We start from the raw sequence: 20,172 nt of genomic DNA, 5'->3' as shown, positions 1-20,172 counted from the left end.
AAATGCATATTTAATCAATTTTGAATTAGGGCTGTAACAACAAAATGTGGAATAAGTCAATGGGTATGAATACTTTTTGAAGGCACAGTAGATTTGCGCACAGGTGTATCAATAGACTCTTAAGGATTAAAGGTCTTACTCACATCGGCTACGGAGAGCGTGATCACACAGTCGACTGGAAAAGCTGGTGCTCTCACCGATTGTTCAGTGTTGCCTGCCTCAATTTATATGAATTTGAGAGTGTTTACATTTCTCCAGCCCCATCCCATAGCTGTTCACCAAAGAAGTGGTGGGGTTCCCGCTTTATTGTTTTAACTGCAGATTGACCCTTTTATACTACATTTCCATTTGACTCATTTAGCAGACGCTCGTATCCAGCGTGACTTACAGCAGCCGTTAGGGTTAAGTGCCTTGCTGAAGGGCACATCGACAGATTCTTTACCTTACAGGTCCTCAGGTGGGTTTAGAAAACAGTTACACAGAGCATTACTCAGATCATATACAACCATTCTCCTTCACTTGAGGGAAAAAAGCTAGATCGATGTTAAAAAGGACATTGCTTCGAGTGTTGCAATCACACTCCCATTGAACTGCTCGGAGTTGATCCTGCACATGGACCAGTTGAGCTCCAGGAGAGGCCAAGTTCAGGCTCAGCCAAGCCCAGTAAACCCCCATCCTCCTGGGCCACACCGAGCCTGATTACAGCCTGCTGGCTGCCAGATTAAAACATACATCCACACAGCCGCTCCACTGCCCCCACAGCTAGAGGCTGCTACTGCTAGACAGAGTCTGCGCATCTGGCCTCTAATCAAACAATCCCCAAAATAGAGAAACAATTTCAGACAGAGACAAGGGAGGAGAGAGAGAGAGAGAGAGAGAGAGAGAGAGAGAGAGAGAGAGAGAGAGAGAGAGAGAGAGAGAGAGAGAGAGAGAGAGAGAGAGAGAGAGAGAGAGAGAGAGAGAGAGAGAGAGAAAGGGGATGAGAGAGAAGGTTAGATGGAGTCTGAGGAGAGGACACATCCCAGCAAACCATTAATATTCCCAGAATATTAGCTAAGATTCCCCATTAAGTTCTAGTAAAGGATTTATCTAACTTTAGGTGTCCAGGTAATCAAATAACACAATGTACCAGTAATGTTTTTAGAACATACTGCCGGAAATAAAATGTGAGAGTAAAGTTCTGGAAAGGTTCTTGCAACATCAGGCAAAGGTTTTGTACAAACATTGTATAATCATAAGTACAACCGGACAGTTTTTGTATTATGATACCATTTGCTGCAACCAAATTAATGTTTTGAGAACTTTCACAGAATCAATTTTGGTTAGCTAGGATGGCTGTCAACATACACAATTATTTAATGAGAATAGGGCAACCATCAAAGCCTCAAGAGAGACATAATAAACATACTAGTGATGAAACCCTTCAAAGATAATAGCCGCTTGTCATTAGTACAGTGTATTACCACAGAAATAAGTCCATGTACACACACACACACACACACAAACACACACACACCCACACACACACACTAAACATCAGGAGATTTTGAGTGATTGTATTGAGAGGTATGAGAAAGGTTTGTGCGTTGTCATCCAGATTGAGGTTTGACCTTTCATGATCCTTTCCTAAGCTATGGGGCCTGCTGATCGCTGATCCTCATAGAGACAGACAGTGGATGCACAGACAGGGGATATGCATGATGGGAATACTGCATTGCATAGCGCCATGCCACACTGTTCAGACAGACTCACAGTATTCAGGCTGACTGTCAGAGATGTAAGACAGTTAAAGCATATGAGGCAAAGTGGAGATGAGAAGGTGAAGAAAGAGCTCTAGGAAAGAGAGGATGAAAGAAACATGAGGATGGGACACATACTGTAGAAAGGCGGAAAGAGAAACAAAGAGCTGTGCACTATTCTCTTATCTTTAATTGGTGTTTTCATGTCATTTCCATGCTTCGATATATAAATTATTGTTGCATGTTTTTTGTATACTGTAACAACCTTGTTGTACCCTTGAATGCTGACAGACAGACAACAAACAGACAGTGAGACTATAGACAGGGAGATTTATGGTTGGAAATGGCCTAAGAAGGCCCGCTCAAACCAAGGTGACACTGAAAAAATAAGCACGCACATGCACAGTTGGGAACATACTCCCGCACACACACACACACACACACACACACACACACACACACACACACACACGAATGCACACATTCTCGTAAACACATCACAGACACTGTTCCCTCTCATGCTTCAACAAGCGTCCGTGTTTCCACGCAGTGATCCAATCAACTCTCACTTGTGATTGTTCTAACTACCTCTAATTCCTACCTGCTCCCTGTGTAATTATCCCGTCTGTATTCATTCAAATTATAGGCTGCATCCCCAGTTATAATCAGTGGGCTGAAGCTCCACTGATACAGGAGCAGGTCACCGTACCGTGAGATAAATACAGAGGCGAGGAGGACAAGTACAGGAAATATATAATCATGTGCCAGTCTGGTCACTTACATCCATATGGAGTAGATACATAAGAGAAGTTTAAGTGCAACAACTCTGACTGAGGATACCAGTTCTAAAGCACTAGTTCAAAATAACATTAGCTACCACACTCTTCCATCGACTTTTATGTTACATCAAATTACACGTTAAATACTTGACAATGGAGTGGAAATATGTCAAATTGTCAGACCTCAGCCTAGACTCAATTACCCACAAAGAGATTGAATGTGGTCAGAAGATAATGTTTTTGTTGTTGTTTGTTTGTTTAGGCGAAGGCCAACCAGGCTTCTGCTAAGCCTGCTCAACATGTGGATGCAAGAAAAGCACAAACATACACATGGGCGTACGTAATACAAACACTCATTCAAATTACAGGCTACGACTGCGCACACACACAAACACATATGCGCATAACACACTTAAGTGCATACAGACAAAACAAACACTCCAACATGCACTCACACACAGACACACATAGGCTCTGAAAAAAAAAGACTTATTTAAGCAGGAACTCACTTCCCCCCAAGGTGACAGGAGCTAATTAATGAGCTGATGTGCGTGCCAGCCAAAACTCTATAAAACTGTGAAAGATTGCAGCTTTGAAGGCATTACCTTCAGTGGTTTCTCCAAGGTAAGCCATGCATTAAAAGAAGACTAAAGAAGAAGACTAAAACGGTACAAATAAATCCATATTCCAGGGGTAATAAAAACTATGATATTTTAGGCCAGTACTCTCCTCACTCAACAGCGGCAGATGCTTGGCTGTTCATGCATCTAGACAGTTTCCACAAGGAACCCACAATGCTTTGCTTTCACCTTGAGGAGGCACTCCATTCCATTTTTGTACAATTATCATACTTTAGTAATACAGTAGGGAGGGAGGGAGGGAGGGAGGGAGGGAGGGAGGGAGGGAGGGAGGGAGGGAGGGAGGGAGGGAGGGAGGGAGGGAGGGAGGGAGGGAGGGAGGGAGGGAGGGAGGGAGGGAGGGAGGGAGGGAGGGAGGGAGGGAGGGAGGGAGGGAGAAAGGAAGGAAATAAGGACACTTCTTGAAGTAAAGTGACATATCCTGGGGCGGCAGGTAGCCTAGTGGTTAGAGTGTTGGGCCAGTTACTGAAAGGTTGCTGGTTTGAATCCCTGAGCTGACAAGGTAAAAATCTGTCATTCTGCTCCTGAACAAGGCCGTTAACCCACTGTTCCCCAGTAGGTCATCATTGTAAATAAGAATTTATTCTTAACGGACTTGCCTAATTAAATCAAATAAAAAATATTTGGGACAAGTTAGAAACAGTATCACACTGGGGAAGTCAAGTATGGTTATGTCTTTAGTTATTGTACTTTACAGTTCAGAATTTACTGACTGTCTCAGAAACATTTTAATGGAGTGTTACAAAGTATATATTTTCACTGTACAGTACATTAAACTACAAGGAGCACCCTCTTCTCCAGCTAATTCAACTGTACTGACAGTAATGAGGGATGTATAAATATTTAACATAATGCTTTTTGAGTCATATTGATGACGAGGGAAAGGCTTGACACTAGGGAGCTTACTGTGAGTGCACCGTGATTAAGTATCATAGAAAATATCTATACATCCATCCAAGAAAGTAATTAGCTACCGCTCTGCTCTCCCTCGGCCCCCTGGCTTAACTCAGACAATTTGTCCTGGCCATTTGTCCTGACCCCCTCATCTTACCAGCCAATCTCTGGATTCTTTGTTATTATGCTTTTCGAAAAAGCTCACAGGCATACACTCCAGTGAAAAGGTCTACCTTAAACAGTATGCATGTTTTCACTCAGCACATATAATATTCTATATAATAGAATAGAATGGACACTTAATTGTCAATTTTACTATGGAAATTGATTGATTTGCTGTCACAATAACCAACTTCACACATCCCGTTAAGGCCTGTCCATCTACTGTACCTTCTGTTTTCTGGGCCCAGCTGTAGGTGGTCAGAGAGAGGAGCGCCATGCTTATCCCCAGCCATCTGAAGAGACATGGCCCCCGTCGCATCTTCTGTCAAATGTTATTGCCTGCCCACCTGGACGGGAGGAAGAGAGGGAAACTTCATTAAATGGCCAGAGATAACACATTTCAGCCCAGATGTTCTTGTCCAGCACACACCTGTTAGCTAAGACTGCTCATAATGGACGTACCTAATACTCATTCAAATAACAGGCTACGACCGCACGTGTACATAGGCTACACACATACACAGGCGGACAAACAAAGACAGACACACATGCACAGAAATTGTACAGAACAGCCAAGGTTGTTACTGAGCCATTGTGGGACACATGTGCGTGTTGCTCACATTCTGTGTGTACGTTATCGTGTGTGAATTGGGTAGACATCACATTATCCCAACACAATAAATGCATCAACAATAAAAGGTGCAAGTTGGAACCAAATAGGGTTCTTGATAGCGATGCCATATTGGAAATTTTTTGGGATCACTGAAGAACCATAAATGGGATGGTTCTTTAAAGAGCCCTACCAACACACAAACAAATGCTAAAGCTCCAAAGATCCATTATTAGTTTCACAATGATCCAGCATTAAAGGTTCTACAAAGATCCATTATTGGTTACACAAGGAAACAGCATAAATGTTTATAAATTAACCATAACCCAACCCTTTGAAGCACAGCATTGATGGTTCTACGTAGATCTCTAAACATTTGGTTCTCCAATGGTTCTCTCATATGGTGGTTCTTCGGGAATTTTCATTAAAAAACATGAATTATTTAAACTGTATTGAAATAATAATCAATCATGACTAAACAAATCTCAAATGTACCAATAGTTTATTATACAACCAAGCACAAAACAAAGTAGAATGTACAATTTCAAACGAAGTACCATTTCATTTCAAACTCAAAGTACAATTTCCAACAAAGTATAATTTCCATTTATTTCAAAGTACAATTTAAAACAAAGTCATTGTTCAATAATAGAGGTACAGTATAATCTAAGAAGTGAACAATAATCTAATCGTAGAGCACTGCACTAATGGCTTACAAAAAAGTAATGAGTGTTCCAAAACTGTGCTGATCCTCTTTGAAGATATATGGCAGCAGGAATATAGCTCTATTGACCATATGGCCTGAAACACAGAATTAAACATCTTAATTCATCACACCTCCTATATTGTTATTGAGCATTGCTTTAACATTCCCTGCCCAAGTGTGAATAAGCATCCACTGTTGTGCCACCTAGCCTGCCAGCCACCATTGAAAAATCAGTGGACCCCCCTAGCAGCTGCCCACTTTATACTGAACTTTAAGTGTAACAATATAAAACCACAGACCTACTTTCTCCACCTCTGTTCGGCAGCCATCTAGCAACTGGGCACATGACATCTTCGGGGGACTCTTTGGGGCCTTCTCAACTACGTTGACTGCCATTTTAGGCAGATTGGTTATCAGTAGCTTGTCCAGGTCCTTGTGCATGAGTGCTGTCATCTCTTCCAGCAGCTAGAGAGAGAGAAGAGAGAGAGAGAATAAACCATAAATTATGTAAATCCATGATGACCACACATTCTGTAAATTAATTAATCTATTGTATTTTATTCATGAACTAAATGAGATCAACTAAATAGGTCCTCAAAATACCAGACAAATATGTCAAATTGTGTGACTTTCTAAGAGTTAATTCCATCATATATATTGTAAATACATTCTGTACCTTCATTCTTTTTAAATGTATTGTTTTCATTAACTAAATGAGATAAATTACTAAATAGTTACTTAAACAAAATACCCATTAAATATGCTATTATTTTTTTACTGGCAGTAAGGGGCACTGTTTGGCAACACTACTAGCTACATTTCTCACTGCCAGAGTGAGGTGCTCATTGGCCCATAATATAGGCATGGCATTGCTGACTAAAAAGTGAAAAGATAATTAAACGGACAACCCACTTATGAATAACTGATTCACATGTGAAACAACAATCACCAAGATTACTATCTATCTAATATGTCATTCAATTGTATCCCTTCCCCAATATTGTCAGCTTAATATGTTATAGCTAATATCATGCATGATGCTAGCTACATCGGGCATACAAGTTTGCTGTACACCACTGTGTTCTACTAACATTAGCAAGTCACTGTTCGTATTTAGCGAGTGATAGGTTTTGGTTCAAACAACTAACACCTCACATGATGATATTACTGACATGTTTGTTTTCTAGCTAACTTGGAAAACCCAAGCTAGCTAGCTAACTCATCTGACTAGTCCTGAGATACTTTTGTGATCTGACTTGGTGCGAGCATACCAAGCTTGGTAGATATCTAACTTAGATAATGTACCTAGCTAGCTAACATCACATGGTGCATGGTGCTAAATAGCTAGCTAGCTAGCTGCACCATGTGTGAGAGTTCCCTGTAAACCAAAGAAGCAATACTGTCTAGCTTATAGCTTGCTAACGTTAGTAGATATAACCAAAGATACTGGTAACTAGATAGCTAACTAACGTTAACTAATAACTACAGGTTTAACATTGTGTCTGTGTTATTACTTTATCTACCTTACTGTGCTCTGCCAAGTCAGATCAGTTTGGTAATAGCTATACTGTTCACTGACAAATCACTGACATTTAGGAATATGGTTTAAAATAAATTATAATAAATTACGCTAGACGAATCTAGCCAACTTTGATACTCACCAAAATGTTCCATCAGATGATGATGATGTAACTATGCTGCAATTTACCTCAGAGGATCAGATGAGAGCAGGACATAAACCACGTTTTTAGTCATGTCGTATAAAAGAAAGACGACAGGTGTTTTGGAGTCAAGCAACGATATGCTACGTTGTACTACACCTGCGACTTGGAATAGCATTATGAGTTCATAGGCAGATTAAATAAATCAGTTAAAGCATTTTGCTGGGCTTTCAACATCAATTTGATGTCTCAAGGATAAATCATGGCTTTCCATGCATCTACTGTACAGTATATGGCAAGCTTCAGTATACCAGATTTCATTATAGCAACTATTTTCAAACATTTCAATGAGTAGCATGCATTTTTATATTAGAAGAAAAAATAAGTTTGGATATTTATGCAGAAGATTGTAATGCATATCAATCAGAGCATGTTGACTGATGAGCAAAGAACATGCTATGAAAGGGACACATCTGCAGGCTTCCATAAATTTCAACCTTTTAGAATTCTGAAGAACAGTAGATGTCATGTCAAGAACCCCCACTTAACTCAAAGGCTCTTTATCAGTCAAGAGTTCTACAAGGAACCTTAAGAGCTGATGAAGAACCATTTAAGAACCTTTTTTTCCTTCTTCAGTGTTTTCAAATCCTTGCTGGACACATCTATCACAGTAGACCACCTAGTGTGTTATTGTCACTCTATGTAGCCTATGTCATTGAATTACACAGTACACAGCACATACATATATTTCCCTATACAGAGGCAAGGTGTCTCAGAGAAGAATAGAAGTGTTTTAGCTTTTATCTGTAAGGGCTATTTTGAGTCATAACATCCTCAGTTGATTTATTCTGGGAGAAGGAGATACATTGCAAAATGTGATATTAAACCATAAGGTGGCAGGGCAAGCAGTCACAGATATCCCCCAGACCATATCAAAGGCCTGTTTAACACAATCAGCGTCTCTGTCAGTCATCTTAGCACATATGCTGACAGAATCATTATTTGTGACACAAGAACACATACATACCACCAAGACAAACAGACATTTAAATGTTTTACATTTTTGTAATTTAGCAGATGCTCTTATCCAGGGAGACTTACATCCAGACAGACACACAAGCACGCACACAAATCATAGATATAACTAGCGGATTACACAAGGGGATAATGGAGAACAACCCCAGCTGTTGTATCTCTTCCTCAACTGCGACAATGACATTTTTTTAACGTATTCTCTCTCTCTACCTCTCTCTATTTCCGCCTCTTGATATCTCTCGCTCTCATCCCAGTGGTGTTCCCTTTGAAGCCAGGTTCATTTCCCATGTACATCTATCTGTCTTAACAGGGCTGATCAGTACACGTTTGAAGCCAGTCTTCAGGGCCCAGAAACTCTGGAGAGAGGGGAGGGCCATCTTTCAGGATTCGCCCCAGATGACTTCCTGTCTGAGCCTAAACTGTCTGTCATAACATCCCTGTCCTCATGGGGAGAAAGAAATCCATGTGACTCTAGGAGAAGAGAATAAGGGGAGCACAAACTTGGTGGCATAGTGAGTCAACTGAATGTTTTCCTGGCGTACAAGGTAAACAAAGCCATGAGCATGTTTTCTAGCCACAACCCAGGCTTTACTGTGACTCTAAAGGAACATGCTGATAGTATTAGAGGAAGATGGTGGTGAAATGAGAAAATTGTTAGTTGAAGTCATGTCTCCGTTCCTTCTTTTGTTTATCACAATTGCTCCAACTACCCCAATGGGATGGTGGACTACTGACAGTGGTGTAAAGTACTTAAGTAAAAAATACTTTAAAGTACTACCTAATTAAGTAGTTTTTTGGGGTATCTGTACTTAACTTTACTATTTATATTTCAAATCAAATCAAATCAAATTTTATTTGTCACATACACATGGTTAGCAGATGTTAGTGCGAGTGTAGCGAAATGCTTATGCTTCTAGTTCCGACAATGCAGTAATAACAACAAGTAATCTAGCTAACAATTCCAAAACTACTACCTTATAGACACAAGTGTAAGGGGATAAAGAATATGTACATAAAGATATATGAATGAGTGATGGTACAGAGCAGCATAGGCAAGATACAATAGATGGTATTGAGTGCAGTATATACATATGAGATGAGTATGTAAACAAAGTGGCATAGTTAAAGTGGCTAGTGATACATGTATTACATAAGGATGCAGTAGCTGATATAGAGTACAGTATATACATATACATATGAGATGAATAATGTAGGGAACATTATATTAGGTAGCATTGTTTAAAGTGGCTAGTGATATATTTTACATCATTTCCCATCAATTCCCATTATTAAAGTGGCTGGAGTTGAGTCAGTGTGTTGGCAGCAGCCACTCAATGTTAGTGGTGGCTGTTTAACAGTCTGATGGCCTTGAGATAGAAGCTGTTTTTCAGTCTCTCGGTCCCAGCTTTGATGCACCTGTACTGACCTCGCCTTCTGGATGATAGCGGGGTGAACAGGCAGTGGCTCGGGTGGTTGCTGTCCTTGATGATCTTTATGGCCTTCCTGTGACATCGGGTGGTGTAGGTGTCCTGGAGGGCAGGTAGTTTGCCCCCGGTGATGCGTTGTGCAGACCTCACTACCCTCTGGAGAGCCTTACGGTTGTGGGCGGAGCAGTTGCCGTACCAGGCGGTGATACAGCCCGACAGGATGCTCTCGATTGTGCATCTGTAGAAGTTTGTGAGTGCTTTTGGTGATAAGCCGAATTTCTTCAGCCTCCTGAGGTTGAAGAGGCGCTGCTGCGCCTTCTTCACGATGCTGTCTGTGTGGGTGGACCAATTCAGTTTGTCTGTGATGTGTACGCCGAGGAACTTAAAACTTACTACCCTCTCCACTACTGTTCCATCGATGTGGATAGGGGGGTGCTCCCTCTGGTGTTTCCTGAAGTCCACAATCATCTCCTTACTTCTGTTGACGTTGAGTGTGAGGTTATTTTCCTGACACCACACTCCGAGGGCCCTCACCTGCTCCCTGTAGGCCGTCTCGTCGTTGTTGGTAATCAAGACTACCACTGTTGTGTCGTCCGCAAACTTGATGATTGAGTTGGAGGCGTGTGTGGCCACGCAGTCGTGGGTGAACAGGGAGTACAGGAGAGGGCTCAGAACGCACCCTTGTGGGGCACCAGTGTTGAGGATCAGCGGAGTGGAGATGTTGTTGCCTACCCTCACCACCTGGGGGCGGCCCGTCAGGAAGTCCAGTACCCAGTTGCACAGGGCGGGGTCGAGATTTTTGCATTTAGATTTACTTTAGATACTTAAGTGTATTTCAACCAAAATACTTTTAGGCTTTTACTTAAATAGAATTTTATTGTGTGTCTTTCACTTCTACTTGAGCCATTTTCTTAAGGTATTTTTACTTTTACTCAAGTATGACAATTGGGTACTTTTTCCATCACTGACTACTGAATGTGTAAAGTTTAACTATGTCCTTTACTTTGGATGATACTTTTTATATGACAACATCTGGGGAAACATTCTGTCACTACAACATGATTCTCAACCTCTAAACTCTGCTGCGAGTCTGTATCTCAGTCAGTATCTCTTGTAGGACACGTATGTGGCTGGAATAACATAGTGGAAGTGAAGCAGCGAGATCAAACAGATTGTGCCGAGGGGGGTGGGGGGGGGCAATCACGGTTATGGATCACATGGAGACTGACAAGGCTGGGCTTTATCCAGCGAGGGTACAGTAGGAGCCCTACTCCATCTGAAATAAAAACACGAACAGCTTCTCAGCTCCTTCGCCTCTCTTTCATCAGACTTTCTTCTTCCCCGACTAGCTCTTTTCTGCTTCTGAGTGTCGGAAGTGTCTTGATAAAAGGGAATCATATCTTTCCATTACACATGAAAGGAGTGAAGAGCTGATCTAACACTCATGGTACCTGTATAATCTCTTTTAACATCCCATCTGCTGGCAGCCACTTCAAGCTTGTCTTCATCCTCGTCAATAACAAGGATGACTTTTGATATCAATCACGCTCGGCAACTAAAGATTCACATGCAGGACATGGAATTTGAAGAGGTTTTTCCATGTTCTGATGATTCTACAGTACAAAGGTTGAGCATATACTGGATGTATATAAGTAGGGGTCAACAAAGTTGAAAAGACACTTTGGCATTACATTATCTTTGGCATCATTATTATCTAACTTCAGTTGAACATTTTGCCTGTTGGTCAGGGCCATACAACAGATTTCCGAGGTTTCCTGTAGAAGGCTATATTATAGTCTACAGAGTTGTGGACTCGTGTCACAAATTTGATGACTTGATAGAAAATAAAATAACTTGAGACTTGACTTGGACTTGGAGCCTCAAGACTCTGGACTCGACTTTAACTTGAGACTGATGACTTGAAATTATCTGGCTAGGTTTTGTAATGTTTTGTCAGTCATTTTGTGGCAAAGAGTCTACATGGATTAATCTACACGCAGCCAGAGATGGTAGCTGCAGCATTTCCCTTGCAAAAAAACTTCAATAGATTGGCTAGTGAAACGCACACTCTGCACACTGAATGGACCAGCAAACTGTCAATCAACACAGGTTGGGTGAGCTAGAGAACAAACAGCTGATTTGCTGTTCGGGTGCAGCACAAACATCAAATTGAAGAAAGAGAGAGATCGTTTGGCGATCAATAATATTAACTTAACAATTACTACCATACTGTAGGTCTACTGGTCTTTTGGTATGTAACAGTTGCTTGATTTTGATATTTTACTTATGAAGCTTGTGATTGGAATTTGTGGTTAAAATCAAATATTACTGTGGCGAAGACGCACCATAGGCACTGCTCTTCACTTGTACTCTCCAACCTCCCGCCAGTGGAGGGCTTTTTTTCTCCCGCTGAAATGTTTGCTCTTGCTTTCACACGTTGAAATGCATAGACCTTATGTGGTAAATCTATATTCCATCTAATACTACAATAATTGCAAGCGTTTCATCATTACATTTACATTACTGTTGATTGTAACACGTAGACATTTCTATTTCATGTTTGATAGGCCTACTACAATACATTTTCATTTTGTAGCCAACCATTTCTTACCCTGCTCTGAGTTGTCGCGATGTTTATAGTGCACATGAACATTCGCAAAACTCGTGAGGAAGAAGTTATGTTTTATTTAATTCAACATATAGATTCCTTTGTTCATGATTCCCCGGTTATTTTGGTAGTTCTGTCTATCTGTGTTCTATGTCTCTCATTTTTGTTGTGCGTAATAGGAGAAATAGAACTAGAAATAGGCTACGTGGTCTGTGCTCCTTGGAGTCAGAACGTTGAATAAAATAAAATGATTGTTCCATGTAGGCATGGTGTTGGAATATCATTAATAATCATTACGTTTGATTAAGATGAATGTACCAATGTAACAATGGATGTGGAAATTGCCTGTTACATTGTAGAACCAGTTTATTGGTTGTAATTGCCAATTGAGTAATTGTATGGTCCTGGGGGCCAAATGCTTATTATGGAGGTCTACCTGTTTGAGCTCCTGTTAGACAGGTTCAATTTGGTTTCTCAGATAGGACAGGTTAAGCCTGATACAGAGGCTATTTCTTTTGGGTTATTGCCTGTGTATATTTTAAACCTACTTGTATATTTTGTATGATATGGCGCTTTCACCAATGGATCACCAAGACCTGTAAATAAATCTACACTCTGAGCACGTCAACCTGCCTTCTGCTGATTTCATGCGCTTACCACTGCTACAAGATCCATATTTTACAATTACATAGGCTAATAATTGCAGACAAAATAACGCAAAGGGCTGTCCTATAGCCTCGATAAATAGACAACGATTTGTGTTTGAACAAGTCGTTGCATGTACAGTATAGATTTATAGACTTGAGACTTTACTTGCTCTTAGAATGCACAACTTGGAGTTGACTCGAGTCTTGACCCGTTCTACTTGGGACTCAGATCTTGTGACTTGAGACTTACTTGTGACTCGAATAATAGTGACTTGGTCCCACCTCTGCTAGTCTATAAGAAATAAGCTGCAGTAAATTTGAATATACACTCAAAACAGTTGTTGCTGTGTCCATGTGTATCCTGAGTGGATATAAGTCATATAAGCTATGCTTCAGAAATGCCTGTCCAAAGTCTGGCTCTCTCTCTGTTCAAGTAGCTGACGAGACAAGAAAGAAAATAATCTGTATTATCTTGTCACAATCACTGAGTAGATGTTCTGAGCATCTACTGGAACAGAGCCAGAAAAAACAACATCCACCCCTGCTGAAAGAAACCATCAAGCCATCAATCTACGCCTCGACTGATCAAGAAGTCAATTACGGCATCTAGTGTGTGTGTTTGTGTATGTGTGTGTTTGGTGGAAGTGTTTGTGGGTGTTTGTTTGTGTGCGTTTGTGTGTGTGTGTGTGCGTGTTTTAATCATCTAAGGATGTTCCAGTTAATGGGCCAGTGTAGGTCCCAATGCAGGCCTCCAATGTTGCACATTGCACTACTTGGCTGAGACATCAAGCCTCATTGATGTAATTCCATTTGTATAAAATGGCCAGGCCTGGCATGTCTGGGACTGTCCCTAAATAGGATCACTGGGCTAGATACTAAAACCTCTGAGAACGAAACATGGTAGGAGATTAAAACCATTGTTAATGACCCTTCAAAACATTTACCAGTAGTAGCTTAACAGTCCATGTTTGAGCACTCTACCGAGTTTCCATGTGTTACCTTGGGTTTGATATACAATCTTTACCAGGATCGTTCTTTAGAAAGTTTGCCTCCAACATAATTTATCTGAAACTCCTCCCCTTGGAGACAGATATTGAGAATTGCTAAATAATCCGTTTAAAATTAGACACAATTAGAGCCCAACTCCTCCCCAAAGCATTGTGAGTGATGTACTGTACAGTACTGTGTGTCATCTGACTGATCAAGTGAATTAATGACATACAAAACATAATCAATCATGCATGCAGATATGCAATTCATACAACTTGTACAACACACATGGTACCATAAATCAGCCTATACACTTAGAAAAAAGGTGCTGTCTAGAACATAAAATGGTTCTTCGGCTGTCCCCATAGGAGAACCCTTTGAAGAACCCCTTCTGGTTCCAGGTAGAAGAACCCTTTTGGTTACAAGTAAAACCGTTTTGGGTTCCATGTACAGGGCATTTGGAAAGTATTCAGAACACTTGACATTTTCCATATTTTGTTACTACAACCTTATTATAAAATGGAATTTAAAAGTAATAATTCTCACCAATCTACACACAATACCCCATAATGACAAAGCAAAAACAGATTTTTAGATTTGTTTTGCAAATGTATTAAAAATATAAAACTGAAACATCAAATTTACATAAGTATTCAGACCCTTTACTCAGTACTTTGTTGAAGCACCTCTGGCATGGTTAAAGCCTCAAGTCTTCTTGGGTATGACGCTACAAGCTTGGCATACTTGTTTTTGGGAAGTTTTCCCTATTCTTCTCTGTAGATCCTCTCAAGCTCTGTCAGGTTGTATGGGGAGCGTCACTGCACAGCTATTTTCAGGTCTCTCCAGAGATGTTCGATCGGGTTCAAGTCTGGGCTCTGGCTGGGGCACTCAAGGACATTCAGAGACTTGTCTAGAAGACACTCCTGCGTTGTCTTGGCTGTGTGCATAGGGCCATTGTCCTGTTGGAAGGTGAACCTTCGCCCCAGTCTGAGGTCCTGAGGTGCTCTAGAGCAGGTTTTCATCAAGGATCTCTCTGTACTTTGCTCCCCACAGCATGATGCTGCCGCCACCATGCTTCACCGTAAGGATGGTGCTAGGTTTCCTCCAGACATGATGCTTGGCATTCAGGCCAAAGAGTTCAATCCTGGTTTCATCAGAACAGAGAATCTTGTTTCTCATGGTCTGAGAGTCCTTTGGGGGACTTTTGGCAAACTCCAAGCAGGCTGTCATGTGCCTTTTACTGAGGAGTGGCTTCCGTCTGGCCACTCTACCATAAAGGCCTAATTGGTGAAGTGCTGCAGAGATGGTTGTCCTTCTGGTAGTTTCTCCATCTTCACAGATGAACTCTGGAGCTCTGTCAGAGTGACCATCGGGTTCTGGGTCACCTCCCTGACCAAGGCCCTTCTCCCCTGATTGCTCAGTTTGGCCAGGCGGCCAGCTCTAGGAAGAGTTCTGACGGTTCCAAACTTCTTCCATTTAAGAATGATGGACGACTCTGTGTTCTTGGAGACCTTCAATGATGCAGAATTTTTTTGGTACTCTTCCCAAGATCTGTGCCTCGACACAATCCTGTCTCAAAGCTCTACAGGCATTTCCTTCGACCACATGGTTTGGTTTTTGCTCTGACATGCACTGTCAACTGTGGGACCTTATATAGACAGGTATGTGCCTTTCCAAATCATGTTAAGTTGTAGAAACATCCCAAGGATGATCAATGGAAACAGGATGCACCTGAGCTCAATTTCAAGTCGCATTTCAAAGGGTCTGAATACTTATGTAAATACTGTATTTATGTTTTTAGATTTTTAATACATTTGCTGAAATTTAAAAAAAACTGTTTTCCCTTTGTCATTATGGGGTATTGTGTGTAGATTGATGAGGACAACAAATAATGTATTACATTTTAGAATAAGGCTGTAATGTAACATAATGTGGAAAAAGTCAAGGGGTCTGAATACTTTCCGATTGCACTGTAGAATCCTTTCCACAGAGGGTTCTACTTTGAACCAAAAAGGGTTATCCTATGGGGACAGTTGAATAAACCTTTTGGAATCCTTCTTTGGAAGGAAAGAGACTGCACCATCAGGAGTATGTGTTTATCAGCATGTGTACAGACCCTTCACTATAGTCTGATTACAACAATGACGGCTGTCGATGGTTTTACTTGTTACATCTTCATTTAAAAAATGCACAATTTCATTGTGTTTTGTTCTAGTTGTCTAATCAATTATAATACTATAATAATTATGTAAAAGGTGTGATAATTCGACTGACAGCTCTAAGTGTTTGTTCTAATTGACAGTGCAGAGGCATTACAAAGAACCTTTTTAGCCTGAGGGCCAGGTCCTGTAAAAGCCAAGTCAAAGACATCCCAGACTGAACCGTCACCTGGTGACAGCCTTCCATGGAAACACCCTCTCCTCACAACAACCCTTCTGCTACCGTAACCAAATCCCCTCAGCACACACCCGCTCCTGCAGCTAGCGGTCCAGTAACCCAAACTGGACGTCCCTCAACGTGACGTTAAGTGAGCCGGCCTTGCATGATATTGCACGCTGTCCACAAACGACTACTGTTACTGTCTCTGTTACCACGTCACCTGGAATAAAGAAGAGAGCTGGAACAGAAGAGCTGGAGAGTAAGCTAATGTCTCTGTGAGGTCCCTGACAGAAAAAAAAGTAGGAGATATTCATTACACACTGTGAGATGTAATCAGGGGGCCCTCCCGCTTCATAATGACTGGGGTGATTAGCGCAGGCAAAGGGACTGGGGCTCCGTGCCTCATGGTTTGCCTCAGCTAGCAGCCGGCCAGAGATAGAAGCACTCACTAAACACACCTGCAGCTGCAACAAGCTTATCTTCTTGCACCTTTCTATTACCTGTTGGCCTGTCTCTGTTAGCTTTTTGCTAGTCACCTGTATTATTCATTAACTCATGAATCAATTCATTCTTTGCGTTTTGGAGTAAAGCAGCACAATAGCTTTGTAAACAAATAATGCGTACAGGACACTGGCAAAAAACTAGATGTTTTAGAGCTACTGTCAATGTATTTGTTTAACTTAATTACAAACTCAGCAAAAAAAGAAACGTCCTCTCACTGTCAACTGCGTTTACTTTCAGCAAAAACTTAACATGTGTAAATATTTGTATGAACATAACAAGATTCAACAACTGAGACATAAACTGAACAAGTTCCACAGACATGTCACTAACAGAAATGGAATAATGTGTCCCTGAACAAAGGGGGGGTCAAAATCAAAAGTAACACTCAGTATCTGGTGTGGCCACCAGCTGGATTAAGTACTACAGTGCTTCTCCTCCTCATGGACTGCACAAGATTTGCCAGTTCTTGCTGTGAGATGTCACCCCACCCTTCCACCAAGGCACCTGCAAGTTCCTGGACATTTCTGGGGTGAATGGCCCTAGCCCTCACCCTTCGATCAAACAGGTCCCAGACGTGTTCAATGGGATTGAGTTCCGGGCTCTTCGCTGGCCATGGCAGAACCCTAACATGCCTGTCTTGCAGGAAATCATGCACAGAACGAGCAGTATGGCTGGTGGCATTGTCATGCTGGAGGGTCATGTCAGGATGAGCCTGCTGGAAGGGTACCACATGAGGGAGGAGGATGTCTTCTTCCCTGTAATGCACAGTGTTGAGATTGCCTGCAGTGACAACAAGCTCAGTCCGATGATGCTGTGACACACCGCCCCAGACCATGACGGACCCTCCACCTCCAAATCGATCCCGCTCCAGAGTACAGGCCTCGGTGTAGCGCTCATTCCTTGACGATGAATGAGAATCTGACCATCACCCCTGGTGAAACAAAACCACGACTCGTCAATAAAGAGCACTTTTTGTCAGTCCTGTGTGGTCCAGCGACGGTGGGTTTGTGCCCATAGGCGATGTTGTTGCCGGTGATGTCTGGTGAGGACCTGCCTTACAACAGACCTACAAGCCCTCAGTCCAGCCTCTCTCAGTCTATTGCGGACAGTCTGAGCACTGATGGAGGGATCATGCGTTCCTGGTGTAACTCGGGCAGTTGTTGTTGCCATTCTGTACCTGTCCCGCAGGTGTGATGTTCGGATGTACCAATCTTGTGCAGGTATTGTTACACGTGGTCTGCCACTGCGAGGATGATCAGCTGTCCATCCCGTCTCCCTGTAGCGCTGTCTTAGGCATGTCACAGTACGGACATTGCAATTTATTGCCCTGGCCACATCTGCAGTCCTCATGCCTCCTTGCAGGATGCCTAAGGCACTTTCACACAGATAAGCATCTTTCTTTTTGTGTTTTTCCTGAGTCAGTAGAAAGGCCTCTTTAGTGTCCTAAGTTTTCATTACTGTGACCTTAATTGCTTACTGTCTGTAAGCTGTTAGTGTCGACCTTTCCACAGGTGAATGTGCATTAATTGTTTATGGTTCAATTGAACAAGCATGGGAAACAGTGTTTAAACCCATTACAATGGGTTACAAATTATCTTTCAAATTATCTTTGAAAGACAGGGTCTTGAAAAAAATATGTTTATTTTTTTTCTGAGTTTAGTAGGATAATTGCAGTTATTGTAACCATGCCTTTAAGTTCATGTGGCAGCAATATTCAGCCTTCTGGACTGGGAAGTGTTAACATCAGACAGTCTTTCCTGGGTAGTTCTGCTGCAGCATAGTGACCCTAACCCTTCGAACACATCGACAGCATCATTGCATTTGGTACAAAAGAATTACATTCATTTCCAATGAAACGCTGTTTTCCTTGCAGCATTGCGTTGCAGAGGCAGTTGCGTTGCATTCGATGTGGTGTATACGTATCCAACGTATGCGTCAAGCTGTATGCGTAGACGGCTTGACAGAAATGGTAGCAGAAGGTGAATGTTACATACATATCCAGATGATGCTGCATTCTATTTTGCGCAAGGCCGCTGTCGGTGTGTTCGAAGCGTAATAGGGGATGGAATAAACACCATTACTTTTGCAGTCCTCCTGAAAGCAAATAAAACTTTAATATGTTTATTATAATGGAGAAATAGATAGAACAAGATACAGCCGCTGTGCTTGTTGGTGTTATGGTGTTTTCATTTTACAGTAAATGCAGAATAGAAATAATCAGTGTGTGTGAGAGAGAGAAGGAAAGATAAAGAGAGCGAGAGAGTGAAGTGTGTGTGTGTGTGTGTGTGTGTGTGTGTGTGTGTGTGTGTGTGTGTGTGTGTGTGTGTGTGTGTGTGTGTGTGTGTGTGTGTGTGTGTGTGTGTGTGTGTGTGTGTGTGTACATGAGTGTGTGTGTGTGTGTGTGTGTGTACATGTGTGTGAGTGTGTGTGTGCATGCCTCATGCTTCTCTATCATGGCTTTCAAGTGCTAATTCCAGTACTAGCTAGTTCTAGCACTAGTGTCATAGTTTATAATCAATTCTATAAATATGAGTGGGAGAGGTGTTTTTCTCCATACTCTGAGACACCATCCTGGGATACTAAAGTAAAAAGCAAAAATAAATAGATATTAGTGCAATATTCTACAGTAAAGCTAGACCCCGCATGGAAAGTCAATAGAGCCCCGCGGCCCACTAAACCTTTCATATCTCTCCAAAAACAGTTATGATGTCTCCAGTGGTGTAGTGGTGCCTGGAGAAGTAGATATACTCCGATTTTGCCAGACATTTCCCAAATGGCCCACCCAGCGAAGGAAAGGTGCCCTGTGTGAATTTGTTTTAATGAGAAACATTCTGAATGACCAAAAATTATAAATCCCATATTGGTATTTTCACAGTCAGACCAACCCAAGCTGTACTGTGCAAGTAGGCCTTCTGTTGAAGCAGATAAATGAGGTTTTCAACTGAGACAGAAATTCTAATTATTCAAATTTGACCAAAATGTTCAGGTTTTCACTCTCAAAGTCACACTTTTTTAATAGAAAAACAACAACATTGGATGTTCTAAGTCCACACCAATGCTTATATCAGATCATCAGGCCATTTGTGAGGTCTTTGAAAAATCTAAGAATGTAGATTTTTGTGTGTAGTTACCCTTCAATTCAAGTGCTCAGCACCTAGCACTGTTAGCAGTGTTTCTTTAGCATATGAGATGAAGTTTGCACAACAAATGGCCACTGGATTGATGCAAATAATCATGGTATTCTGCCAGGCTACTTTGTTGCTAGTTAACATTTAATGATAAGATAAGCTTATCATTAGCATCTATATTTTTCCTGTTCCGTAATGGTTTAAAACCCGGTGGTTTTACTTCATATTAAGAGGTATGTCTTACCTTGCTTCAAAGTAGCCTATA

At 41.5% G+C, this 20,172-nt stretch overlaps 1 protein-coding gene across 4 annotated transcripts in view; it reads right to left on the bottom strand.

Annotated features, from left to right (window-relative positions):
- Nucleotides 1-20,172, bottom strand: part of LOC109889942 (protocadherin-15-like) — a 266,187-nt gene that overhangs the window by 217,394 nt on the left and 28,621 nt on the right. For all 4 annotated transcript variants that reach the window (XM_031823570.1, XM_031823571.1, XM_031823569.1 and 1 more), the window contains exon 2: nucleotides 4,441-4,559. In XM_031823570.1, the coding sequence (XP_031679430.1) occupies nucleotides 4,441-4,531 (91 nt within the window). In that variant the 5' untranslated portion in view covers nucleotides 4,532-4,559. The remainder of the gene's footprint in view (nucleotides 1-4,440; nucleotides 4,560-20,172) is intronic.

This window comes from Oncorhynchus kisutch, linkage group LG4, assembly GCF_002021735.2.
Source record: "Oncorhynchus kisutch isolate 150728-3 linkage group LG4, Okis_V2, whole genome shotgun sequence".
In the NCBI taxonomy this organism is placed as follows: domain Eukaryota; kingdom Metazoa; phylum Chordata; class Actinopteri; order Salmoniformes; family Salmonidae; genus Oncorhynchus; species Oncorhynchus kisutch.
Note: the sequence above shows the minus strand (reverse complement) of the source record. Positions and strands in the feature narration are given on the sequence as shown.